General features: G+C 52.2%; 1 protein-coding gene across 3 annotated transcripts in view; it reads right to left on the minus strand.

Moving 5' to 3' along the window:
- Positions 1–22721, minus strand: part of PKNOX1 (PBX/knotted 1 homeobox 1) — a 72593-nt gene that overhangs the window by 1597 nt on the left and 48275 nt on the right. For 2 of the 3 annotated variants that reach the window (XM_058661579.1, XM_058661581.1), the window contains 5 exons: positions 18286–18385; positions 17394–17491; positions 12294–12422; positions 9489–9565; positions 127–299 (listed from right to left, as the gene is read on the minus strand). In XM_058661579.1, coding sequence (XP_058517562.1) covers positions 127–299; positions 9489–9565; positions 12294–12422; positions 17394–17491; positions 18286–18385 — 577 coding nt within the window. The remainder of the gene's footprint in view (positions 1–126; positions 300–9488; positions 9566–12293; positions 12423–17393; positions 17492–18285; positions 18386–22721) is intronic. The other variant, XM_058661580.1, reaches the window with a different exon arrangement.

Here is a 22721-nt window from a genome sequence, read left to right on the forward strand (position 1 = left end):
CCAGCACCCAGCACCGAGCAGGAGGGCAGTCCAACGGCCCTTTGGTGCATCAGGTGCCCCAAGCTGCTTGAGCTCACAGCCGAGGCCAGCACCCACCCGCCGCTGCGTGTGGCCCAGCCCTCCTACCTTCGGGCATGGTGAGCTCACTCGGTGGAGGCTGTGAGGCCCCTGCCGCGATGGAGTCGGGCCAGAACCTCTGCACCGGCCTGTGCTGGGCAGTTTTCTTCTTGGCCTTGGGGGTCTCTGAGCAGCTGGAGTCCAGCATGGGCTGGAGAATCCGTCTTCTGGCGTTGATGAACCTGTCGGGCAGGTGGAGTAAGCTGGGTCAGAGGGGAGCCACAGGTCCAGAAATGCTGGGTGGGCTGAGAGGGCGCCCCCTCCAGGGTGCCTTCCAGAACCACAGCCAGCAGACACCTTACTGCAGGGACCCTGATGCCCCTTGCTGTAGCGCAGGTCAACCCGAAGCAGCCAGACCCCACCAGGCCCAGCACTGAGAAGCTGCCTGTGTGTGGGTCAAGGCGGGCTGCCATGCGCCACTGCCAGCTCTGGTCCTGGGTCTCCTCAAGCTGGACGGCAGGGGGCAGCATCCGGCTCCAAACCATGCGCTCAGACGGCTGAGCCTGGTCCCTGAGCCGCCCCCACCCCCTGGCACCCTGCCCCTGTCCTGGCCACAAGAATCTCCTGGGCTCGCAGCTGTTGCGTGGGGCTGATGCCAGCACCTGGGCTGTGAGCGCATACGTGAGTGCCTGCACGCAGGCTGGCTTGGCAGTCGCACAGGGTCTCCCACTAACTGACAGAGCACTCTCTTCAGCCGCCAGCCGCTGCCTTTCAATAAGAGCTGCTCAGAGTGGGCGGGGGGGCAGCGTGCACACGGGACCCCGGTCCTCCCAGGCACGGGCTTCCCTTCAGCAGCACTGAGAGTATACACGCCCAACACAGGCTCCTTGCTATAGGACACGTGGCCGTGGCAGGAGAGCTAGCCACCACCCACAGAAGCCTGGCTCCCGTAAGAGCCCACGCAGCACCGGCCAGGGCCCTGTGTGATGGGGTCCATGCAGTAGGTGTGAATAACACGAAGGTGTGAAGAGAACAGCTCCCTGACTGGCAGGGCCCGGGGAGCTACCAGCTGCTTAGCAGGGCTAAGTGGATTCATCTCTGACCACCTTGACGCAGTTTTCACCCCCCTTTCGCATGGGCACTCAACCAACCCACTATGTAATCTATTGAGGCATTGTCTGCCCCTGTGAGATGGCTTTTACAACCAATGTGAGCTTAAGAGTTAATGTTACTGAGGATGTCCTGGTGAGTGGGCCTTTAACTACACACAGGAGTATAATTAAGTCTGTGCTGTTTACCCATTGCCAGAAAATCTGGCCCAGATATTTAGCATGCTTTCCGGGGAATGGCTTGATAAGAGGAACCCTAAAAGTTATCCTGTTACTGTGACCCTAAAGGTCATTCTGCTATGACAAAGAATATAGTTACTGTGACCCTGAAGGCCATACTGCTATGACGAAGAATATAGCTACTGTAACCCTGAAGCCTATCCTGCTAAGGCAAAAAAATAGTTACTGTGGTCTTAAAGGTTAGCCTGTCCTTGCAATTCTTTAGAATATAGAAAATGTAGTTGCTTTAGTTGTTTTCATAAATTTTTAGCTAGAGGAAATACAGGGTGATTTCACTAACAGCATAAAGTATATTTTTGATTATTGTTTGATCACTTATGAAGTTGTAGAGCCTGCAGTTGTAGAGGAATGTAATGTTTATAACTTTTTGTCTTAGATCTTCATGTTTTTTCTCTCTTGATGTATTTCTCCCATTTAGTGATACATAAGTTGTAGAATAAGAATTGTAGTAGGAGTGTATTACTGAATAAGATGTGTTGTCTACAGAGAAACTCTTGGTTGCAACGTTGGAATGGATAATGCCTTGTCTAATAGTGAAACAATTTGTAGAATTGTCTTTGGAAACACTCACTCATCCATTGTAGAGTTGAAACTTAAATAGAGTAACTTAGCTCATTGCTAACTGCAATTCTTTCCACCGTTATTACCCTTGCTTTAACAAACTGTGTGAGCTTACAGACCTATGGCCAACTAATGTCAATAACCCCGATCCCCACAGACCAAGGCCCCAGACCTTTTAACTCATACAACATAGGGGTCTGGTTGACACAGGCGGTGCCTAGGTTATAGTCCAGACCTGAGGAGAGCAGATAAAGACTGACAAGCCAAGATAAGCAAGGAATACGGAATCCTTCCTCAATCATTTCTCAAGAAGTTGTAAATTGTGCCCCCCTGAAGCTATGTCAAAATGCCCCTAAGAAAAAACTTTGTACTGCTTCTGTATAAATAAAGCGGACAGCTTTCTCGCTTTGTCCACTACATCAAGGAATCCTGGTGGTCCGTCGCCTTTCTTTCTCTCTTAATGCCTCATCCACGCACCCTTCTCGAGCTCTGAACTCTCGGCTGGAGCTGGTCTCCGGCAAGTGGTGCCCAACGTGAGTGCTCAATGAAGGTAGGTCTTTTCTTTCTCTTTGCGGCGTGGATAGGACTTCACCCAGGGCGCTGCAGGCTCGCTGACAGAAGGTCAGGTTAGGAGGGGTGAATAGTCAGAACAGTTTTTGAGAAGTCTTGTACCCTCTGTGCTGTAAAAATGGGCCAGAGTGATTCTAGTGAAAGAAGTTTATATGCTGATATTATTAAACATACCTTACATAGGAAGAGCATTAAAGTTAGCAGAAAGCAACTATTAGAATTTTTACAATTTGTGCAAAAAGTTAGCCCGTGGTTTATTGAGCAGGGCACTTTAGACTTACACACATGGGATCAGGTAGGGAATGATATGAAAAGGTGGTATCGGAGTAATGGAAGAGTGGGCATGCCATCCTCTGCATATGCCATCTGGAATGTTTTACGGCAGGCATTAGATGTGGGACTCGAGCCTTATCCCGCACCTTCAGCTCAGCGGAGAGAACATACTCCCCTTATTGATCCTGAGAAGGGAGGCTTAGGCCTTGGTTATGGCTCAATAGAAAGTGTCTGTCCTGAAGATAATGTAAAATATTGTAAAACTGACCAGGAAGGTTTAACAGATGAGGAAGATTTTTTTAAACCAGAAATATTTAGACCAGGAGTTAGAGATTGTGAAAAGGGGCAAATGGCTGAATTACATGATAAAAGGTCTCCTGCTGTTAATCACAAGCCTTCAAGGAATTCGGCTAAGCATTCCAAGCCGTTTCCAGATAGACTAGATATAGCAAAGATTGGTTTTAAAGGAGCAATGCAGCAAGTTCATAAGGAAGGCGATTTTTTCTGTTTTCCTGTGATTTACGAATGGGATGAACCTGAATGGGAACCGTTGCCTTATAAGCTTATTAAAGAACTAAAGCATGCTGTTTCAGACTACGGGCCAAACTCCCCGTACACTATGGCAATGGTGGAGAGCTTGGGAGCAAAGTGGATGACTCCTTACGATTGGTTTCAGACTGCCAAGGCTTGCCTCACAGAAGGAGACTTCCTTGTGTGGAAAGTGGAATATGAGGAATTAGCTAAGGCAGAAGAAAAGTCTCAGGGATCTGTGAGGCATGGCAAGTCTCTGACCTTAGACATGCTTTTGGGACAGGGCACTCATCTTGGCGTTTCAGAACAACTTAATCTGCCTAAGGAGACATTGCAGCTTGTCTCTTCTATGGCAATAGGAGCATGGAAACGCCTGCCGTCTCTAGTTCAAAAGTCTTCAGGTTTTTTAAATATTAAACAGAAGCCTGAGGAGCCTTTTGAAGATTTTGTAGCTCGACTCACAGAAGCGGTGAGCCGGACAGTAATTAACAGTACAGCTACAGATCTTATAGTTAAACAGTTAGCTTTTGAAAATGCTACTCCAACTTGCCAAACCTTAATTCAGCCAGTGAGGAGGAAAGGAAGGTTGTCAGACTATGTTCGAGCTTGTGCCGAGGTAACTCCGTCTTACGTTCAAGGGTGAACTATTGCTGCAGCTCTTCAAGGTCAAACTGCGATTCAGATTTTAAAGAACATAAGAGGCAATCAAAGACATAAAAAAAGAAACAATTGCTATTCTTGTGGTGGAGTAGGGCATTTTAGCCACAGTTGTCCTGCCAGAAACTCATCTCAAAATTTCAAACAGGAAGAAACTTACAAGGACACTGCTAGACCCAATTTAAATATTCCTCGCACTGTCTGTCCACGGTGTGAGAAGGGATTTCATTGGCAGAAGGCTTGTCAGTCTAAATTCCACAAGAATGGAACAGTTCTATTGCCTCGCAGTCGATCTAAATTGAGTAATCAGTCTGTACAGGGTCAGAAGCAGGGAAGCGGGAGGGCCCAGTCCTGGGCCCCCCAAGTAATGGGGTCATGTATGGATATTGTCTCTGAAAGGCACAAAACTAAAATGTTGAGTGCTGCCTTAAGCAATGGGTTAAAGCAAAACAGACTTAAATGTCATAATTGTGGCAAATTGGGACATACGTGGGAGGATTGTAGGAAATCAAAGGCCCAGAAGTCTGGTGAACAAGTTGTGGGCTATCTAACCTGTGGTAGCAGGGGGTGTTTCAGGCATCCTGCTCACCTTGCAGGGTTTCAAGCCACTGTTATTCAGAAGCAAATGAATGCTAAGAGTTTTAATTGTGGGAAACCCAGCCACCTTCCAAAACAATGCGGAACAGCGTCTCCTTTAGCTCAAAATTGTGGCACCAATACTGCTAAGGATCAATGCCCTAAGATAAGTCCTAAATGTCATAGAGGTATACATTGGGCAAAAGTATGTAAATGTAAATCTAAAATTGATCAGGATGGCCAGTGCCTGTGGTCAGGAAACTCCTGGCGGGGCCAGTCTCGGGCCTTGAACAATCAGAGGTTTAAAAGACAGCATTATCTTACCCAAGCTGTGCCTATAGAAGAGTAACAGACTTAAAACCTGATATTAATTGTGAAAATGATAATTAAAAGTTTGCATTTTCCTTTGCAATTAATTATACTACCTACTGTTCATACGCCACCTGGATGCTTGTGGCAACAAGGGTCTTCAGAGCGGTTATATCTCCTCTCCATGTATGAAAAGAGGTTATTACTCCTTATTGTGCTTTGAGCTCCACCTTTTACAAAGAGATGTCATAAGAATACGGAGCTTTTTTGGCAAAGATGTAAATAATTATTCCTTATAGCTCTAAACAGCTTACTTTTTTTAATATCTGAGGTTGACATAAGACAAATAGCACTCTAAACCCTCGTAGATACAATTTCAAACCAGTTAGCAAAAAATCCCATTTTACATTTTGTTAAAAGTCATTTGGTTATATTTCAAAAGATTTGTTCCTTAACTCCTTTGTTTTTAACCCTTTTTGTTTCCTCAGACTGTTTCTTTAGTCTTTACAGATGGTCATCTAACAAAACAGCTTCTTTAATCATAGATTTTGAAAATGTCCTTACGGGCCAATGGAAAGGACACGGTTTCCTCTTAACATTTGGAGGAGGAGAATGCCTTCATTTTCCCACAGGGCTTGGACTCGCTGACTTGGATCCCAGATCTTATCCAATTTATATTTCCACCCCCCTGCCGTTTCACAGCAGCAAGCGTCCTCTATAGAAGTTCCTCCTGCCCAACAACTTCAGGGTTAAATTCTCTTCTCTCCAGCAGGTACAATAACTCCTCTGACCCCCTCCCCTTCCTCTTTGTTAGGATACTCATCCCACAGGTGCAGTTTCTCCAGGATGCTTTACTTTTTTTTTCCTTTGTCAAGCCTCACACACCCAACCTTTTTTAGCACAAAGCGGGAGGGTAGGAGATAAACTAACTGGGCCCACAGAAAAATATCTAGCATCTTGTCCTTTATAAATAATGTTTGTACAAAATTAACATCTCTTTTAACTCTACTGAATTTTTATCTTGAATTTTTGAATCTTACGAATATAACTCTTAAGGCATTGTTTAAGGCATTGCTTTAAAAGTGTAACATTTACACCAAATATAAACTGGTATAAAAGTAACATTTAATTCACTGTTAAAAATTTTTCCAGGTATGGGATGCATCCATGTACTTTTATCTGCTAGTCTTTAATTTAGATATATAGTATTTAAAATATGATTTCCAACATTTTCTAAAACATTCATCATCGATTCATGGAATTAAAATCTGATCCTCTGTTATAACAACAAAATTTTAAAACCAAATATTATAACATCTCCTCTTAATTGTTTTTATCTAATTAATGATTAAATTTTTCTGGTTAGCTTCAGTGAACTCCAGACGTGACTTTGCTGAAGTGTCTCGGAATATAAAATTCTATATTAAAGTGATCTTTGTGTTCACATTGCTTAAGATTGATAAAAGTTATGTACTTATTTTATAGGTATTTAAAGTGATTACTTAATGCCAATAATTACATCTCATCTATATTGTGTTATATAAAGAGATTCTATTTCAACCAGATGTTATAAATCTTGATATCCTTGATATGCATTTTAAAAACTCGAAAGTTTCATTTTGCAGATACAACAAATGAGTAGGCTTTTGGATTATATTAAAAATACTGCCAGATGCTAAGTAGAGCAGAATTTTGTCATATCAAAATACTACTAATTTTTTTTACAGACGTCTAATTCAAATTTGTGTGTTTTCCAATGTTCCAGGACAAGTAGTGCTTAATAACAGAATGCAGGCCAAAAAGCCAAAAAAGGATAAATGTTTACAGTTTTGTATATATGTCCAGGCTATTAACTGCATGTCTCTTGGGCTAATTTATATTGTTGGGATAACTGAAACCAATGTCTTCAATAATGACCAATTTTTTTTTCCTCTCAGGGTTTCTATTCAGACTAAATTATCATTGTTGACTCTTCATTTATTAATTTTGAATGGGTACTGCTATCACCAAGCTTGGTTTATAAAGGCGCCTTAGTAAATCCTGAATTTGTCTGACATGATCTCTCATGCACTTTGTAACATTTTGGAGGCCTCAGTCAGAGGATAGTAGCCGTCCTGGGTTCTGGAGCCTGGCTTGGTATTCTGGGGAGGCCACCGCGATGATTAACACGGCCCCACTGCCAGTCCTGGCTTCCTAGCTCGCAGGATTTGCACTGACCTCTGCCTATATACAGATATCTTATCATCTATAATTGCTTGTTTTGAGTACTCATTTGGGACTCAGGAGAGCTTGATGCAACACAACTTCTTGAGTCAGGGTCCATACAAGACGTCTTTATGACCCATTAGCTTTTAAAATTGAGTGAGTGTGGTGGCCACCTATGTCTGTCTTGCTGTATGTCTTTCTGTTAAAATTGTTTGAAATTCTACTTTTACAGTCCTCTATTAAAAAAAAAAAGAAGAAGAAGAAGAAGGAAGTGTGTGTCTGGGTGTGTGTGTTTGTTGTTTTACTGTTCTGTTTGGCCTCAATGTTCCTTGAGATCAAATGAGAAATGGGCACATGACAGATCTTAGTTTTATGGCACTTTTTACCAGCTAGAGTTATTGCACAAAATTGTTTTAATTGTTATCATACATTACTGTTTGTGTTTGCTAGTTAGGAAATGCTATTTTTTAACTGACTTTTGCTGTTTTTGTAATAACAGGAAAATTATTTCAAAAACAGCTGTACGTGTCTGATATCTTCCCTAAGTCATCTTGGTAAAATCTTTATCATAATCCACTTTGTATTCTCTTCCATCTGTATTTGTAAACCAGCTGAACAACCATGGCAAACCTATGTTAGTACGAACAACAGGTAATTCTAGCCAACTTATAATTTTAAAATGTCTAAATATCTTAGGTCATTACTGAAACTACTTTATTGTTCTGTCCTAAACTAAGATTGTTCTCTGGCTCACATATTTACATCTCAGACTATCATTGAAAATGTTTCAAGTCATCCATATACTTGTGCTCAAGTTTACTTAATAATCAGGTTACTCAGGTTATAGTCTTGTCTCCTCATTCTATGTACTATTTAAGGTTGTACCTTCATTTTAAATTCATAGCAAACGTTAGACCTTTGGGTAAACATTTCCTAAAGCTGTTAATTAATAGTTCTCACCTAATATTGTGACTGAGCGTGATCTTTATAATTATTTTTTAACTTTTCTTCACTTCTCTTCTACTTCCTCTCTAAAACTCCAAAAGGCCTCTCAGAATATACAGTTAGATCTCCAGCATTTATATAGGTATGGCTAACTTATAAACCTGACATCCCAAAGAGTGCCTCTACACCTCACTTTCCCAGAGGCCCAGAGAAAGAATAGTGAGCTAGGTACCAGGGTGCTATCTCTCCTTCTTGCCTCCCTCTGGCCAAAACAACAGAGTTTCTCTAGCCTTAGTACTGCACTTGCTGAGATCAACAGACACTTTCACCCGGAACTGTCTTAAAGGCCGAGTGTTGGGAGCACTGCACGAGTGCCCTGCCCTAAAATAATGACTGGTTCAAGGCCAGGAGGCAGCAGGAAGACAGGAGGTTACAGGTGAGGCAGATCTGCCTCCTTTCCAGGGCCTGGCCAGTCAGGTAGCACCCAGTGGACCCACGGGAATGCAAGTGATGGGAGTGAGAGCTGAAATTGCTATGGCAATAAGTATAGTTATTGTTATTTTATAGGCTAGCCTGTTTTTGCAATTTTTTGGAGGGCCTCGCTCAGCCCTTGCTGGCCAGCCACAGCAAAAGAGTCTCCTCAAGCCGAGACCATAGGAAAATCACTAAGCAGGCGTACTTCGCCACCAATGCCACAATGTACCTGACACCCTGACACACTTCAGTATGCTGTTTAAAATAGTAGTAAATAATTCACATAGCATGGTCTACTATTAGCTACCCACGCAAAAAAAATCACTCAACTGTGAAATCACAGACATCAAAGCTCTCAGGTAACAATCACATCACCAGGGGATCTTGATTGTTTTTATCAGGATGTCAATAATTCCATCCTTGGGCACAGTGTTTGTGAGTGGGAGAACGGGAGCTGCTTCCTGCATCCCAACACGAGCGAATCAGAACAAGCTGAGTGAGCTCCCGCGGGACGGGACTGGGCCCCGAACCTAGGGCTGCTCAGAGGACGCTTGGCCAGGGCCCCCATGGCGTGAGGCCACAGCTGGGGCCAGCCCCTCCTCCACACCCACTCCCTTCTGTCCTGCGCCACATCCCGGCCTGTCGCACCGCAGGATCAGCGGCCGGGGCGAGGGGTCCATGAGGGGCCACACTGCCAGCCTGCCCATCCACCGATGCACAGCCCCTAAAACATCGCTGTAAATGAGAATGGGGTAGTAGCACAGGAGGGAGCCACTTCCAGCCAGTCAGTGGGTGAGTGGGACGTGGGTGTGAGGGAGCGGCCGGCCACTGACATTCGGGCGGAGGGTACTAGCCCAGCACTGGGCGGCAGAGCGTTGCCAGGCCCCTGGCCTCTGCTGCCTCCAAGGGGCAGACCGCTCAGCAGCCCAGGGAGCCTGAGCAGTGCTGGCAAGACCATGGCTGGGGAGGGGCGCGTCTTACCAGTTGTTGACCTGGAGCAGTGTCAGACTAGTCTGAGCCGCGATCTGTTTTTTCTCATCCTCCGTTGGGTAGGGATGCTAAAACACAAAGGAGGGCTGTCAGGGCTGCCTGCCACTCCACAAAGAGAAGCAAGACAGTACAAGCACCGCAAAAGCACGAAATGATTACCAGCAAAAAACAAAACCCAAACCTTGCAGAGGCTCCACAGCTTTCTCCAAAGCCCGACTGGGTGTGGGCGGCCACAGGTGAAGAGCAAGCACTCCTCCCAGCCCCGAGGCCGCCCCAGCGGAGTGTGCTGCAGCTGGGCGCTGCCCCAGGCCACCCTGGCAGAGGAGTGTGCTGCAGCTGGGCGCTGCCCCAGGCCGCCCTGGCAGAGGAGGGTGCTGCAGCTGGGCGCTGCCCCAGGCCGCCCTGGCAGAGGAGGGTGCTGCAGCTGGGCACTGCCGGGGAGGGTATCCCTGATGGTGGGAACTGTGGTATGGCACAGTGCAGGAGGGCTGCGCCAGGGCTGCTGCAAGCACTGCAGACCAGCTCCACATGTACCCACAGTGGAGGAGCAGGGCCCCGGGCCCCTGCACAGTTCACAGCCGCACCCCTGCTCACTCCCAGCGACTCTGAGCCCTTGGAGACAGACTTAGCCAATGCTTTCAGTTTTCCTGGTTTTTAACGTTCATTTATTTTTAATGGAAAAGTAGATTTACAGAGGGAAGGAGAGACAAGAGACAGAGAGAAAGCCATCTGCTGGCTTACTCCCCAGTCAAAGCAACAGAGCTGCGCTGGGCTGAAGCCAGCAGCCAGCAGCTTCCTCTGCGTCTCCCACGGGGGTGCAGGGACCCAAACACTTGAGTCATCTACCACTGCCTTCCCAGGCCATAAACAGGAGCTGGATAGGAACCAGCACCCTGGGGACACAGCACAGGCAGAGTGTTCGCGAGCTGCCCCTGCCAGGGCCTTTGTCTACCAGCCAAGAGACTGAGGCATTCATGAGTCCTGCCAGCCACGGCTGATGGGCGTGTGAGGTGACGGGCGTGTGAGGTGATGGGGGTATGAGGTGACAGGGTGTGAAGATTTGGGCGTGTGAGGTGATGGGCGTGTGAGGTGATGGGCGTGTGAGGTGATGGGCGTGTGAGGTGATGGGGTGAGGTGACGGGCATGTGGAGCTGACGGGCGTGTGAGGTGACGGGGTGTGAGGTAACGGGCATGTGGAAGTGATGGGCATGAGAACTGACAGGCGTGTGAGGTCACAGGTGTGTGGAAGTGATGGGCGTGTGAGATGACGCGGTGTGAGGTGACGCGGTGTGAGGTGACGGGTGTGTGAGGTGACGGGTGTGTGAGGTGACGGGTGTGAGGTGACGGGTGTGAGGTGACATGCCGCCCAGAGGCACTGCAGGAGGCCCTGCGCTTTCACAGGACTGAGCCTCTGTTGGATTCACCTGTGCTGCCGGGGAAGCGCTGGACCAGGGGCAGCAGACAGCAGCATCTGTTCCAATAGCTGTTTTACACACGACTGAAAACACTTCAAAAATACAGGGTCCAAGGGCTCGCTGTGAGGCGCAGTGACGAGCTGCTGCCCGCACTGCCAGTGGGTGGCCCAAGCGGTGCTGGTTTATGACCTGGCCACTCCGCTTCCCAACCAGCTCCCTGCTAACATGCCTAGGAAAACAGCAGAGGCCGAACTAAGTGTTCGGGCCCCGACACCCTTGCGGGAGGCCTGAATGGAGTTCCAGGTCCCTGACTTCAGCCCAGCTGGGTCTGGGCCACTGTAACCATTTGTGGAAGTGAGAAAAGACTCTTTTTATTTTAGAACCCTTCAAGGCCTTTTGCCATCCTAGGACTGGGTGGTACCTCACTCCTGGCCTCCATCAAGAGCCCAGTGGTAGTCAGGGCAGAGGGCAGGCACCGGATGACAGCGGATCCTTCATCCCTGCAGGAATCCGAGATAACCAAGATAGGGCACTGGGCTCAGGAGCCCACAGTTAGGAAGAAGCCACACCACCGCTGGGCAGGTGCAGGTCCAGCTGGGCCGGCAGGGCCTGGAAGTGCTGAGAAGGAACGGGGGTGGGATAAGCTCAGGGACGCTCTAGGCGCCAGGCCCTAGCCCGGGGCAGTGACACAGCTGGGAAGAGGGCCGACCTGGGCCTCTGCTCCAGGAGACCCAGCAGCGCCCAGGACTGCAGGCCTTCCTGCCGGGTTCCCAGAGCACCAAGGGCCAGTCCTGATGTGTCAGCCAAAGGCTGTAGGAGCGGCCCGAGGGCTCCCACTGTGTCTTCCCCAGGCACCTTGGCCCTGGTCACAGGACAGAGGCTGTTCAGCAAGACCTGCTGGGGATGGGGCACACCAGTCCTGTCCCCACTGCCCTGCAGCTGAGAAGGGGCTGCTCCTGCCAGGACACAGGAGCATGGGTGCTGGCCATGGACATGGGCTGGACAAGCCCACGGGGACACTCACGGCATCCCCACTTTCCCCCTCACTGTGCCGTCCCATCGAGCATCACACAGAACCTGGCCCGAGACCCCTCATGGTGGGGCAGACACCGGGAATTGAGCTCCCCCGTGCGCGGGAGCGTGGCGAACCCTGCAGCCAGGGGAGTGCTGTCTGCAGCCCCTCCTGCCTGTGGGAGCCGGATGCCCGGGGGAGGGGGTCAGTTTCTTGGTCAATTTCCACACCTGCACATCTGGCTGCCCTCCCTCCGTGCCCTGCTCAGCACACTGCAGACACTTAAGCTAACAGATAATTCTGTGGCTTGGCCCTGGCAGCCCAGCCTGATCCCACCCCCTGGTGGGGAGCAGCACCCTGGGGTCTTACCCCGATGTGCTGGAAGAGCCAGGAGCGCATGACGTTGGTGGCATGTTTGGGCAGGACACCCCGCTTGTTCTTGGAGGAGCCATCATCTTGATGCAAGATGCTCAGGTCCTGGTTTAACTGCAGCTGGAGCTGTCACAGACAGGAAGCAATGTCAGGGCCAGAGACGGGGCACCCGACTGCCACCTCGGATGCCCCACGGGAGACACTCAGGAACCCAGGACCACTCGGCCGGAAGGGGTCACCCTCGCGTGCCCTTCCGCCGGCACGGGGCGCCTTGTGCCGCCCGCAGCACCACCTCGCCGCCAGCACTTGCTGAGGAAGAAAGCGGTACTCCCTGTCTCAGCCTACAAGCTTCATGCAAGCAGAGACAGACAGGAAGGCTCCAAGTGCCACCACGTGGAGAAGAGCAGGAGGACCGGGGCCAGGACAAAGCCTGCGGCCCCGGCCACAGTCCCTCAGGGGGCACCCCCAGACCACAGAGGGAAACAGGTAAGTTACATTCTCTCAACCCAATTTTAAAAGCAAAGGCGGCTAAAAAAAAAAATGTGAAGGGGAGGGGAGCTGGTGCTGCTCTGTGGCGAGGCAGGGAAAGCCACCACCACCCCACGTGGGCACCGGCCCAAGTCCAGCTGTGCCTTCCCGCTCCCCACTTGCGCACCTGGAGGAGCAGGAGACCCACGTGCAAGGCCCGGATGCAGACAGGTGTCTGCATGGAGACAGCAGCCCCAGGTGCTGTGGTCATGAGGGGAGCGGACCAGCAGGAGGAAGATCTCACTCAGTCCCTCCCTGTCACTCTGCCTTTCAGATAAACAAAGCTTAAACAGCATCTGTAAACATCTAAACTGCGGACAGCAACTGAGTCTCAGAACCACGCACAATGAAGGTCACTCATGTATTTATAATTCCTTCACATTTACAACTGCTACTAAGGGAATAGCTATTTCTATGATTAAAGACCAAGGCCAACAGCTCCTAAAGCTGCCTTATGCACAGAGCAGGCGCAGTAAATGCCGCCGCCGAGCTGGGTCGCCTGCACCCCCTCAGCCCCACCTGCGGCCCTGAGACAGGTCAGCACGGGCAGCTTGGGTTTGTGGCTGAGTCCTTGAGGGTTCCTACAGACCTGAGAGGCACAGCACAAGGACCAGGCCGGTGAGAGGGCCGGCCAGGAACCCCCAACTCCAGATAACCTGAGGACAGGTCCCAAAGCACAGGGAACTGGGCCCAAGTTCCTGGAAGCTGCAAGGCCCCAAACTCCCAGCCGCCACCACAGAGCAGACCTGAAGGTGTGGACTCCATGGCAGCTGGTGTTCAGACTCGCTAAGGGGGAAGGAAAGTCTCTTCATGTGGAACAGGTGCCTGCTGCCCTGGCGTGATGAGCACGGAGGCAGTTGGTGCTCCTGGACCCTGGGCCAGGGGACACAGTGGACACGGACTAGGAGAGCAGGAGACCTCCCAGTGTCCCCACACTCCAGAGCATACAAGCCGGAGAGGCAAGGGAGTGAAGCGTAAGTGGCAGAGGAGGGAAAGCTAAGGCAAGTCCCAGCCAGCGTCGGCCACAACAGCGCCCGTCTGGAAGGCAGGGGCCGAGGGAGAGTCAGCTCCTCCCTGGCCAGCCCCGGGCAAGGCAGCAGCAAGTGACCAAGTCCTTGGTCCCTGCTAACCCCGGGCAGACCTGGAGGGGTTCCTGGCTCCTGCACTCAACCGGCGCAGCCTCGACCAGTGCAGCACTGGGGGAGGAAATCGGCAAGCGCCAGATTCTCTCTCTCCCTATCAGTCCTCCAAACAAAGCCTCTTTAAAAAGGAAAAAACCCACAGAAATTACAGTAATTAAGTGAACTGGCAAGAGCCTAGCTCCATTCAGAAGATGAGCAGAGCCGCAGGAAGCACATGTCCACTTCCAGCAAAGAACACCCTGCTCCCAGGGCCTGCGCCAAACCCGCCTCCTGAGAAGCCGGAAGTCCAATCCAGTCTGGCTGACCAGGTGCTCAGCCCAGGCCTAGGATGTGAGGACATGCCCCAGGGAGCCCACAGGCATGGTGGCAGCAGCACTGAGGGCACAGCACCACCAGGACCGAGGAGGGGCGAGGCGCCCCAGGAAGGAGGGAGCCCTACAGACGGTGGCACAAATGATAGGCGCGCATGGACGGCAGGCCACACAGGCACTGCGCGGGGACGGCGGGCCACACGGGCACTGCGCGGGGACGGCGGGCCACACAGGCACTGCGCAGGGATGGCGGGCCACACGGGCACTGCGCGGGGATGGCTTGCCACACGGGCACTGCCTGGGGACAGCAGGGCGGCCTCAGATGCTCACACGCTCACATGAGGCTGCTCAGTGACGTGAACCACCTCCCCGTTAGGCAAAGCATAACGCAGGCCACTTTGTTTACAGGACATCCTGTTAAACAACAGGACAAAAAAACCTCACTTTAAAAAAATGTATTTTTATTGGAAAGGCAGATACACAGAGAGGAAGAGAGAGAGGAAGATCCTCTGTCTGTTGACTCACTCCCCAAGTGGCTGCAATGGCTGGAACTGAGCCGATCCAAAGCCAGGAGCCTAGAGCCTCTTCCGGATCTCCCACACAGGTGCAGGGTCTCAAGGCTTCGGGCCGTCCTCGACTGGCAATACCGTGACCCGTTATGGGGATGCTGGCTTGAGTCTCATCTACCCCACCTCCAACCCAGCTTCCTGCCAATGTACCTGGAAAGGCAGTGGAGGAGGGCCCGAGCTCCTGAGGTCTCTGGCGTTGGCCTGGCCTGTGGCAGCATGGACAGAGTCCCGCCTCCGGCATCGGCCTGGCCAGCCCCGTTCAGGAAGTGAGCCAGCTGATGGGAGGCTGTTTGGGAGCTCTTTCTTTCTCTTGCTCCCTTTGGTGCTTTTATGATACATAAAAGTGCCCAGCGTGGTGGCCGAGCGGCCAAAGTCCTCGCCTTGCACACGCTAGGATCCCATATGGGCGCCGGTTCTAATCCCGGCAGCCCCTCTTCTCATCCAACTCCCTGCTTGTGGCCTGGGAAAGCAGTTGAGGGTGACCCAAAGCTTTTGGGATCCTGCACCTGCATGGGAGACCCGAGAGGCTCCAGGCTGCTGGCTTCGGATCGGCGCAGCTCCAGCCGTTGTGGTCACTTGGGGAGTGAATCAGTGAATGGAAGGAAGATCTTCCTCTCTGTCTCTCCTCCTCTCTGTCTATCTCACCTTCCAATAAAAATAAACCTTTAAAAAAACATACATAAACGTGTCAAATCGACACACGGCCTTTCCTTTGTTATAGTGCAGGCTCGCACCAGGACACTGCACTGCCTTTGCTCACAGACACCAGGTGGGAAAGACCTGGCAAGCAGGCTGGCCCCAGGCCTGAGGACCACCGAGGCCCTCTCCTCTCTCTGCTCCTGGGTCCTGGGGGGCATGAGGGCCCAGATGCCTGGGAGGTCCCCAAGTCCCATCAAAGTCCTCGACCTTGTTACCCTGCAGCCCGTGGCTCTCCCAGACTCAACCGTGATCAAAGGAGAAAACCACAGGCGGCCTGTGCTCCCCCTAGCTGCTCCCCCAGCCCCATAGCTGCTCCTGCCTGCCACACTCCCCCAGCTGCACCCTCCAGCCCCACAGCTGCTCCTGCCTGCCACACTCCCCCAGCTGCACCCTCCAGCCCCACAGCTGCTCCTGCCTGCCACACTCTCCCAAGCAGCTCCCTCCAGCTACTCCCCCAGCCGCTCCCTCAAGCCCCACAGCTGCTCTTGCCTGCCACACTCCCCCAAGCAGCTCCCTCCAGTTCCCAGCTGGTAACAGCTCAGCAAGACACAGAGAGCCCTCAGGCTGCAGAATCCAGTTCAAACACAAAGAACTAAGAAGGACCCCAGCAGCCCAGGACACAGAGCTGGAGCCAGGGACACAGTACCATCCTCCTGAGTGAGCGGGACAGGGTTTCCAGAGGGACAAGAGAAAAGGGACGGTGTGGGCTGTGGTGTGTGTGTGAGTGGTCTAGGTGTGGACTAGGTGTGTAACGTGTGAGTGGACTAGGTGTATAACATGTGAGTGGTCTAGGTGTGTAACGTGTGAGTGGTCTAGGTGAGTAACGTGTGAGTGGTCTAGGTGTGTAACATGTGAGTGGACTAGGTGCGGTCTAGGTGTGTAACGTATGAGTGGTCTAGGTGAGTAATCTGTGAGTGGACTAGGTGTGTAACGTGTGAGTGGTTTAGGTGCGGTCTAGGTGCGGTCTAGGTGTGTAACGTGTGAGTGGACTAGGTGTAGTCTAGGTGTGTAACGTGTGAGTGGTCTAGGTGTGTAACGTGTGAGTGGTCTAGGTGTGTAACGTGTGAGTGGTCTAGGTGTGTAACATGTGAGTGGTCTAGGTGTATAACGTGTGAGTGGACTAGGTGTGTAACGTGTGAGTGGTCTAGGTGTGTAATCTGTGAGTGGTCTAGGTGTGTAACATGTGAGTGGTCTAGGTGTGTAATGTGTGAGTGGACCAGTTGTGGTCTAGGTGTGTAACGTGTGAGTGGTCTACGTCTCTGGTGTGTGTGTGAGTGATGTATGTATGTGTGGTATGTCTAGACAGCCTGTGGTATCTATGAGTGACACGTGTACGTGTGGTGTGTCAGTGTAGCGTGTGAGTTACGTACATTTGTGTGACAAGTGGTGTGCATGTGAGTGGTATAAACTGTGTGTGTAGTATGTGGTATGCATGTGAAGAGTGTATGTGTGAATTTGTGTGTGTGAATAGTATGTGTATGGATGGTGTGTGTGTGTGTGTGCGCCTCTACACTATGTGCTGTGTGTGTGGTGTGTGTGAGTGTGTGTGTGCTGTGTGTGGCTATGCAGCATGCAGTGTGTGTGAGTGGTGTGTAAGTGTGGCTCTGGCGCGTATGCTGTGTGTGGCGCGTGTGGAGGACACACGCGAGGAGCAGCAGATGCAGGGAAGCTGACACCCACGGAGGGTCCCTGCCTGAGAAGGGAGGCCAGCTCACAGGTGGCGGGAAGGGGCCCTTGGACCCCAGCCCTGCATGGACAAGGGGCGGACCAGAGGGCGACTGCAGCCTGTTCTGCTTGTGTCCCTGCGGGCAGCTCACTCACTCCCACCCTTGCAGGATGCACACGTACCTGGGAGTTCTGGATCCTAATGGTTCCAGGCGACAGTGCCTGCGTGACCACCTGGCCCTGTGGAGTGACGACCGTGACAGGCTGATAAACCGTGCCGCCTCAAAAGGAGAAGGAGCAAGTTAATCGACTAGCGAGTCTTGGTGAGCTAAACTGCTTTGGCAACCTCGGCACCCTCACGCAGAAGCCAGCCTCCAGCCTGACAACTTCCCAGTCCCCTCAAATGCTCCACAGTGCTGCGCCCACCCTGCTCCCACGCAGCACCCCTGGGGGGTGGACGAGGGTGCTGCTGGAGCCTGGCTGCTCCCTGGCTTGCCCCTATTCCCTGCAGTTGGCACCTGTCCCAGGTCTGGCCCAAGGTTCAAGGCGACCAAGTTTCACTCTTCCTGGACCTCAGGCATAAGCCTGTTTTCTTTCCCTGCGGGGCTCCCCTGGTGCTGACATGACCAGCAGCATCTCCCTCACGTGAGGTCTCCTGTCGACCAGACTCTCTGTCAGCTCCAGAGCAAGGTCCACCCGAGTGCTGCCCCAGGACCCGGCGCTGCCCCGGGACCCAGGCGCCCCAGATCCCAGCCCGCTGTCTCACTGGGTTGTCACTGTCAGTCAATGACACGACTCAGGACCTTCCACGTACCGGGAAAACATGACTGACCACCGAGGTACTAGATATCACAGCTTTTCTTTTTTTTCTGTATATTTCTAGAAAATCACCCTTTTCTTTGCATTTTTTGTTTTTGCATAAAAGTTGCATAAAATGCATGTGAGAATGAATGTGACAGGCACTCCCACAGTTCTGGGCTCTAATGCTGCTGTTGCAGGCACTGACTAACCAGGACACTACCACGTTCACCCCACATGAGCACGTGGGGCAGGGGCCTGCCTCCGGGGGCCCTACCTGCCACTGTCGCCATGGTTACGTTCCCCTGCTGCAGAGCGGAGGCGGGCACCACGATGCCTTGAGGGCTGAGGGTCCCCGTGATGGCACCTTGAATCTGCTGGGGGTCAGAACACACATTGAAGGGACAGTCAGAACATGGACACTCAGGGTCACAGTTTAGAGCAAGAGGTGGAGATAGCCCACACTCAGACGCATGGGGGGCAGTCCACACCTGGATGCACGGGGGACAACCCACACCCAGATGGGCAGCCCACACCGGGATGGAGGGAGCCCACACCGGGATGGAGCGAGCCCACACCCAGATGGGCAGCCCACACCGGGATGGAGGCAGCCCACACCGGGATGGAGGGAGCCCACGCCTGGATGGAGGCAGCCCACACCGGGATGGAGGGAGCTCACACCGGGATGGAGGGAGCCCACGCCTGGATGCATGGGGAGCCCACACCGGGATGGAGGGAGCCCACACCGGGATGGAGGCAGCCCACACCGGGATGGAGGGAGCCCACACCGGGATGGAGGGAGCCCACGCCTGGATGCATGGGGAGCCCACACCGGGATGCATGGGGAGCCCACACCGGGATGGAGGGAGCCCACACCGGGATGGAGGGAGCCCACACCCAGATGGGCAGCCCACACCGGGATGGAGGCAGCCCACACCGGGATGGAGGGAGCCCACACCGGGATGGAGGGAGCCCACACCGGGTTGGAGGGAGCCCACGCCGGGATGGAGGCAGCCCACGCCTGGATGCATGGGGAGCCCACACCGGGATGGAGGGAGCCCAAACTGGGATGGAGGGAGCCCACGCCTGGATGCATGGGGAACCCACACCTAGATGGGGGGCAGCCTAAACCCAGATGCACGGGGAGCTCACACCCAAACAAGAGGCAGTCCACACAAGAAAGGGAGGGAGCATGCACCCAGATGGGGAGCAGCCCACACCGGACAGGAGGGCTTTGGGACCGCTTCAAGCAATGGGCAACCCAGGCACAGACACCAACCAGGGATTAAACACGACGGTCACTTCACGGGGTGGCTTCCAAAAGATTATTTTTCTTTTCTTTTTTTTTTTAATGTATTTATTTGAGGGCCCGGCACGCTAGCATAGCGGCTAAAGTCCTTGCCTTGAACTCGCCAGGATTCCATGTGGGTACCAGTTCTAGTCCCGGCTGCCCTGCTTCCCATCCAGCTCCCTGCCTGTGGTTTGGGAAAGCAGTCGAGGATGGACCAAAGCCTTGGGACCCTGCACCAGTGTGGGAGACCCAAGAAGCTCCTGGCATCGAATTGGTTCAGCTCCAGCTGTTGTGGCTGCTTAGGGAGTGAACCATCAGACAGAAGAACTTCCTCTCTGTCTCTCCTCCTCTCTGTATATCTGCCTTTCCAATAAAATAAAAAAATCTTTAAAAAAATTTTTTTGAGGGCTCAGCAGCGTGGCCTAGTGGCTAAGGTCCTCGCCTTGATCCCATATGGCCGCTGGTTCTAATCCTGGCAGCTCCACTTCCTCTCTATCTCTCCTCCTCTCAGTATATCTGACTTTGTAATAAAAATAAAATAAATCTTTAAGAAAAAGAAAATCAGGGGACTGCTCCTGCCCCGTGAGCAGCAGGCCTGTAGGCCAAAGTCCCCTCCTGCTGCCGAAGGGTCTGGCTGCAGCTTAAGAAAAAAAAAAAAAAAAAAAAAAAAAAAAAATTTTTTTGAAAATAAAATGTATTTATTTGAAACATAGAGTGGTCGGGTTGGGGCTGGGGTCAGCAGAAGGAAGGGGAAGACACCCTACTGGTTGACTCCCCATGGCTGGGGGCAGCTGAAGCCAGGAGCCCCGCCCTATTGTCCCACACAGGTGGCAAAGCCCAAGCACCTGGGCCGCCTGCATTGCCAGGGGGCTGCCGGCCTCACACTGACACTGATAAGAGAGGCCAGTGCTGGGAGAGGAAGCTTAACGTGCTACGCCTCCACGCTGGCTCCCGTAGGTGCTGCCTGTCTCCTGCCCCCTCCACATGCCTCGGCCACAGAGCTGTGACCAGCGGATGTGGCTTTCTGCCCCCAAAGCTCTGTCCACTCCCACACAGCTGAGACGCCATGCACCAAGCCCTCCTCAGCCAGAGGAGCCTAAACAAAGACCCGGATGTGGCGGGGCAGAGGGGCAGCGGCCCCGACGGCTGCCCGGCCCACAGCACTGACCCCTCACCGCCCTGCTACCTGTGTGTCGAGCACCTCTGGTTAGATCCACTGGCAGCAAGTGCCCCAGTGCCTGTGAGCACCTCACTGGAGACCCTGCCCATGGATGCTGGCTCCACACGGCTCTGCAAGGGCAGGCAGCTGGCAGGGGAGGTTCCGAGGGGCCCCATCTGCCCTCAGGCCTGTGTCATCACACAGCATACGTGTGCTGGCCTGAGGGCCACAGCCGCTGTGGGTGTTTGACAGGACTTCGCTGAACATCTGCCATGCTAAGTTGGTCAAAACACAAGTTCAGGGCCCGCACGATAGCATAGTGGTTAAAGTTCTAGCCTTGCACATGCCAGGATCCCATATGGTTGCCCGTTCTAATCCCGGCGGACCTGCTTCCCATCCAGCTCCCTGCTTGTGGCCTGGAAAGCAGCAGAGGACAGCCCAAAGCCTTGGGACCCTGCACCCACGTGCGAGACCTGGAAGAGCTCCCGGCTCCTGGTTTTGGATTGGCTCAGCTCCAGCCGTTGCAGTCACTTGGGGAGTGAACCATCGGTTGGAAGATCTTCCTCTCTGTCTCTCCTCCTCTCTGTATATCTGACTTTTTAATAAGAATGAATCTTGGGCCCGGCGGCGTGGCCTAGCGGCTAAATTCCTTGCCTTAAACATGCCGGGATCCCATATGGGCGCGGTTCTAATCCCGGCAGCTCCACTTCCCATCCAGCTCCCTGCTTGTGGCCTGGGAAAAGCAGTTGAGGACGGCCCAATGCATTGGGACCCTGTACCCGCGTGGGAGACCCGGAAGAGGTTCCTGGTTCCCGGCATAGGATCGGCGCGCATCAGCCCGTTGCGGCTCACTTGAGGAGTGAATCATCAGACGGAAGATCTTCCTCTCTGTCTCTCCTCCTCTGTATATCTGACTTTGTAATAAAATGAATAAATCTTTAAAAAAAAAAGAATAAATCTTAAAATAAATAAATAAATTAAAAGAAACACAAGTTCAGACATTTAAATCGATCACCTTCTAAACTGCCACCCTAAGATCCCAGAGAAAGGGGAATAGAATGAACCCACAGCAAGAGGGCAGATGGAAACAGTGACAGCAGAGCAGAAACCAAAAAACTAAATTAGAAAAATTACTGAAACAGAATGCTTGTGTCTTCGAAAAAAATCCATGCATAAATAAGCCTCCAACAAGACTGAAAGGAAAAGAAAAAAGCAAAAAGAGACCAGAAGACAGGTCAGCAGTCTAAGGAACGGAAACAGCAGCGGGACCGTGACAGACCCTGAAGGCAGCCAAGGGGGCCAGCCAACCAGGGGACGGGCCAGGCGCCAGCTCCCCGGGGCTCACTGCCACACACGCAGCCCGCCCGACACGCAAGGCCAGCTCCAGCAGCCGTGCAGCCAGCGGGAAGTGGGCTTCTAACGGCAGAACTCCTGAGAACCTATACTAACAGCGAATCTCTTCCAGAAAACACTGGGGGTCAGCTCCCCAGGCCGTCGGCTGCGGCTCATGTCGGCCAGACCCCGTTCAGGCCAAGACAGTACAAAAGCCAACCCACACCTGGCACCCCTTATGAATGAACCCAAGTCAGCTTAGCATCTTAGCAAACAGAATTCAGACAACACATTAAAAAACAATCACGTGGGCCCGGCGGCGTGGCCTAGCAGCTAAAGTCCTCGCCTTGAACGCGCCGGGATCCCATATGGTTGCCCGTTCTAATCCCGGCAGCTCCACTTCCCATCCAGCTCCCTGCTTGTGGCCTGGGAAAGCAGTCGAGGACAGCCCAATGCATTGGGACCCTGCACCCGCGTGGGAGACCTGGAAGAGGTTCCTGGTTCCAGGCATTGGATCGGTGTGCATCAGCCCGTTGCAGTCACTTGGGGAGTGAATCATCGGACGGAAGATCTTCCTCTCTGTCTCTCCTCCTCTCTGTATATCTGGCTGTAATAAAATTAATAAATCTTAAAAAAAAAAAGAAACAATCACGTGTCATGGTCACGTGGAGTTTATTCCACCAATGCTCGGCTCATCCAACACTGAAAAATGGTGAATAATCCAGCACACTCTCCAACAAGAGGGCCACGCAATCTCCCGTGTCAGTGTAGGGAAAGCGCCTAATCCAGGACGATAAAACCCTTCAGAACAACGGCAATCCACGGTGGGAAGTCCCTCACCACGACACAGAGTATCTGGGGAAATAAAACCCTTACAACCAGGATCACTAGTGCAGGAAGACTGCAAGGTGCCCCTGGAGCCCCTGGAGCC

This window comes from Ochotona princeps, chromosome 3 (genome assembly GCF_030435755.1).
Source record: "Ochotona princeps isolate mOchPri1 chromosome 3, mOchPri1.hap1, whole genome shotgun sequence".
NCBI classification, from domain to species: domain Eukaryota; kingdom Metazoa; phylum Chordata; class Mammalia; order Lagomorpha; family Ochotonidae; genus Ochotona; species Ochotona princeps.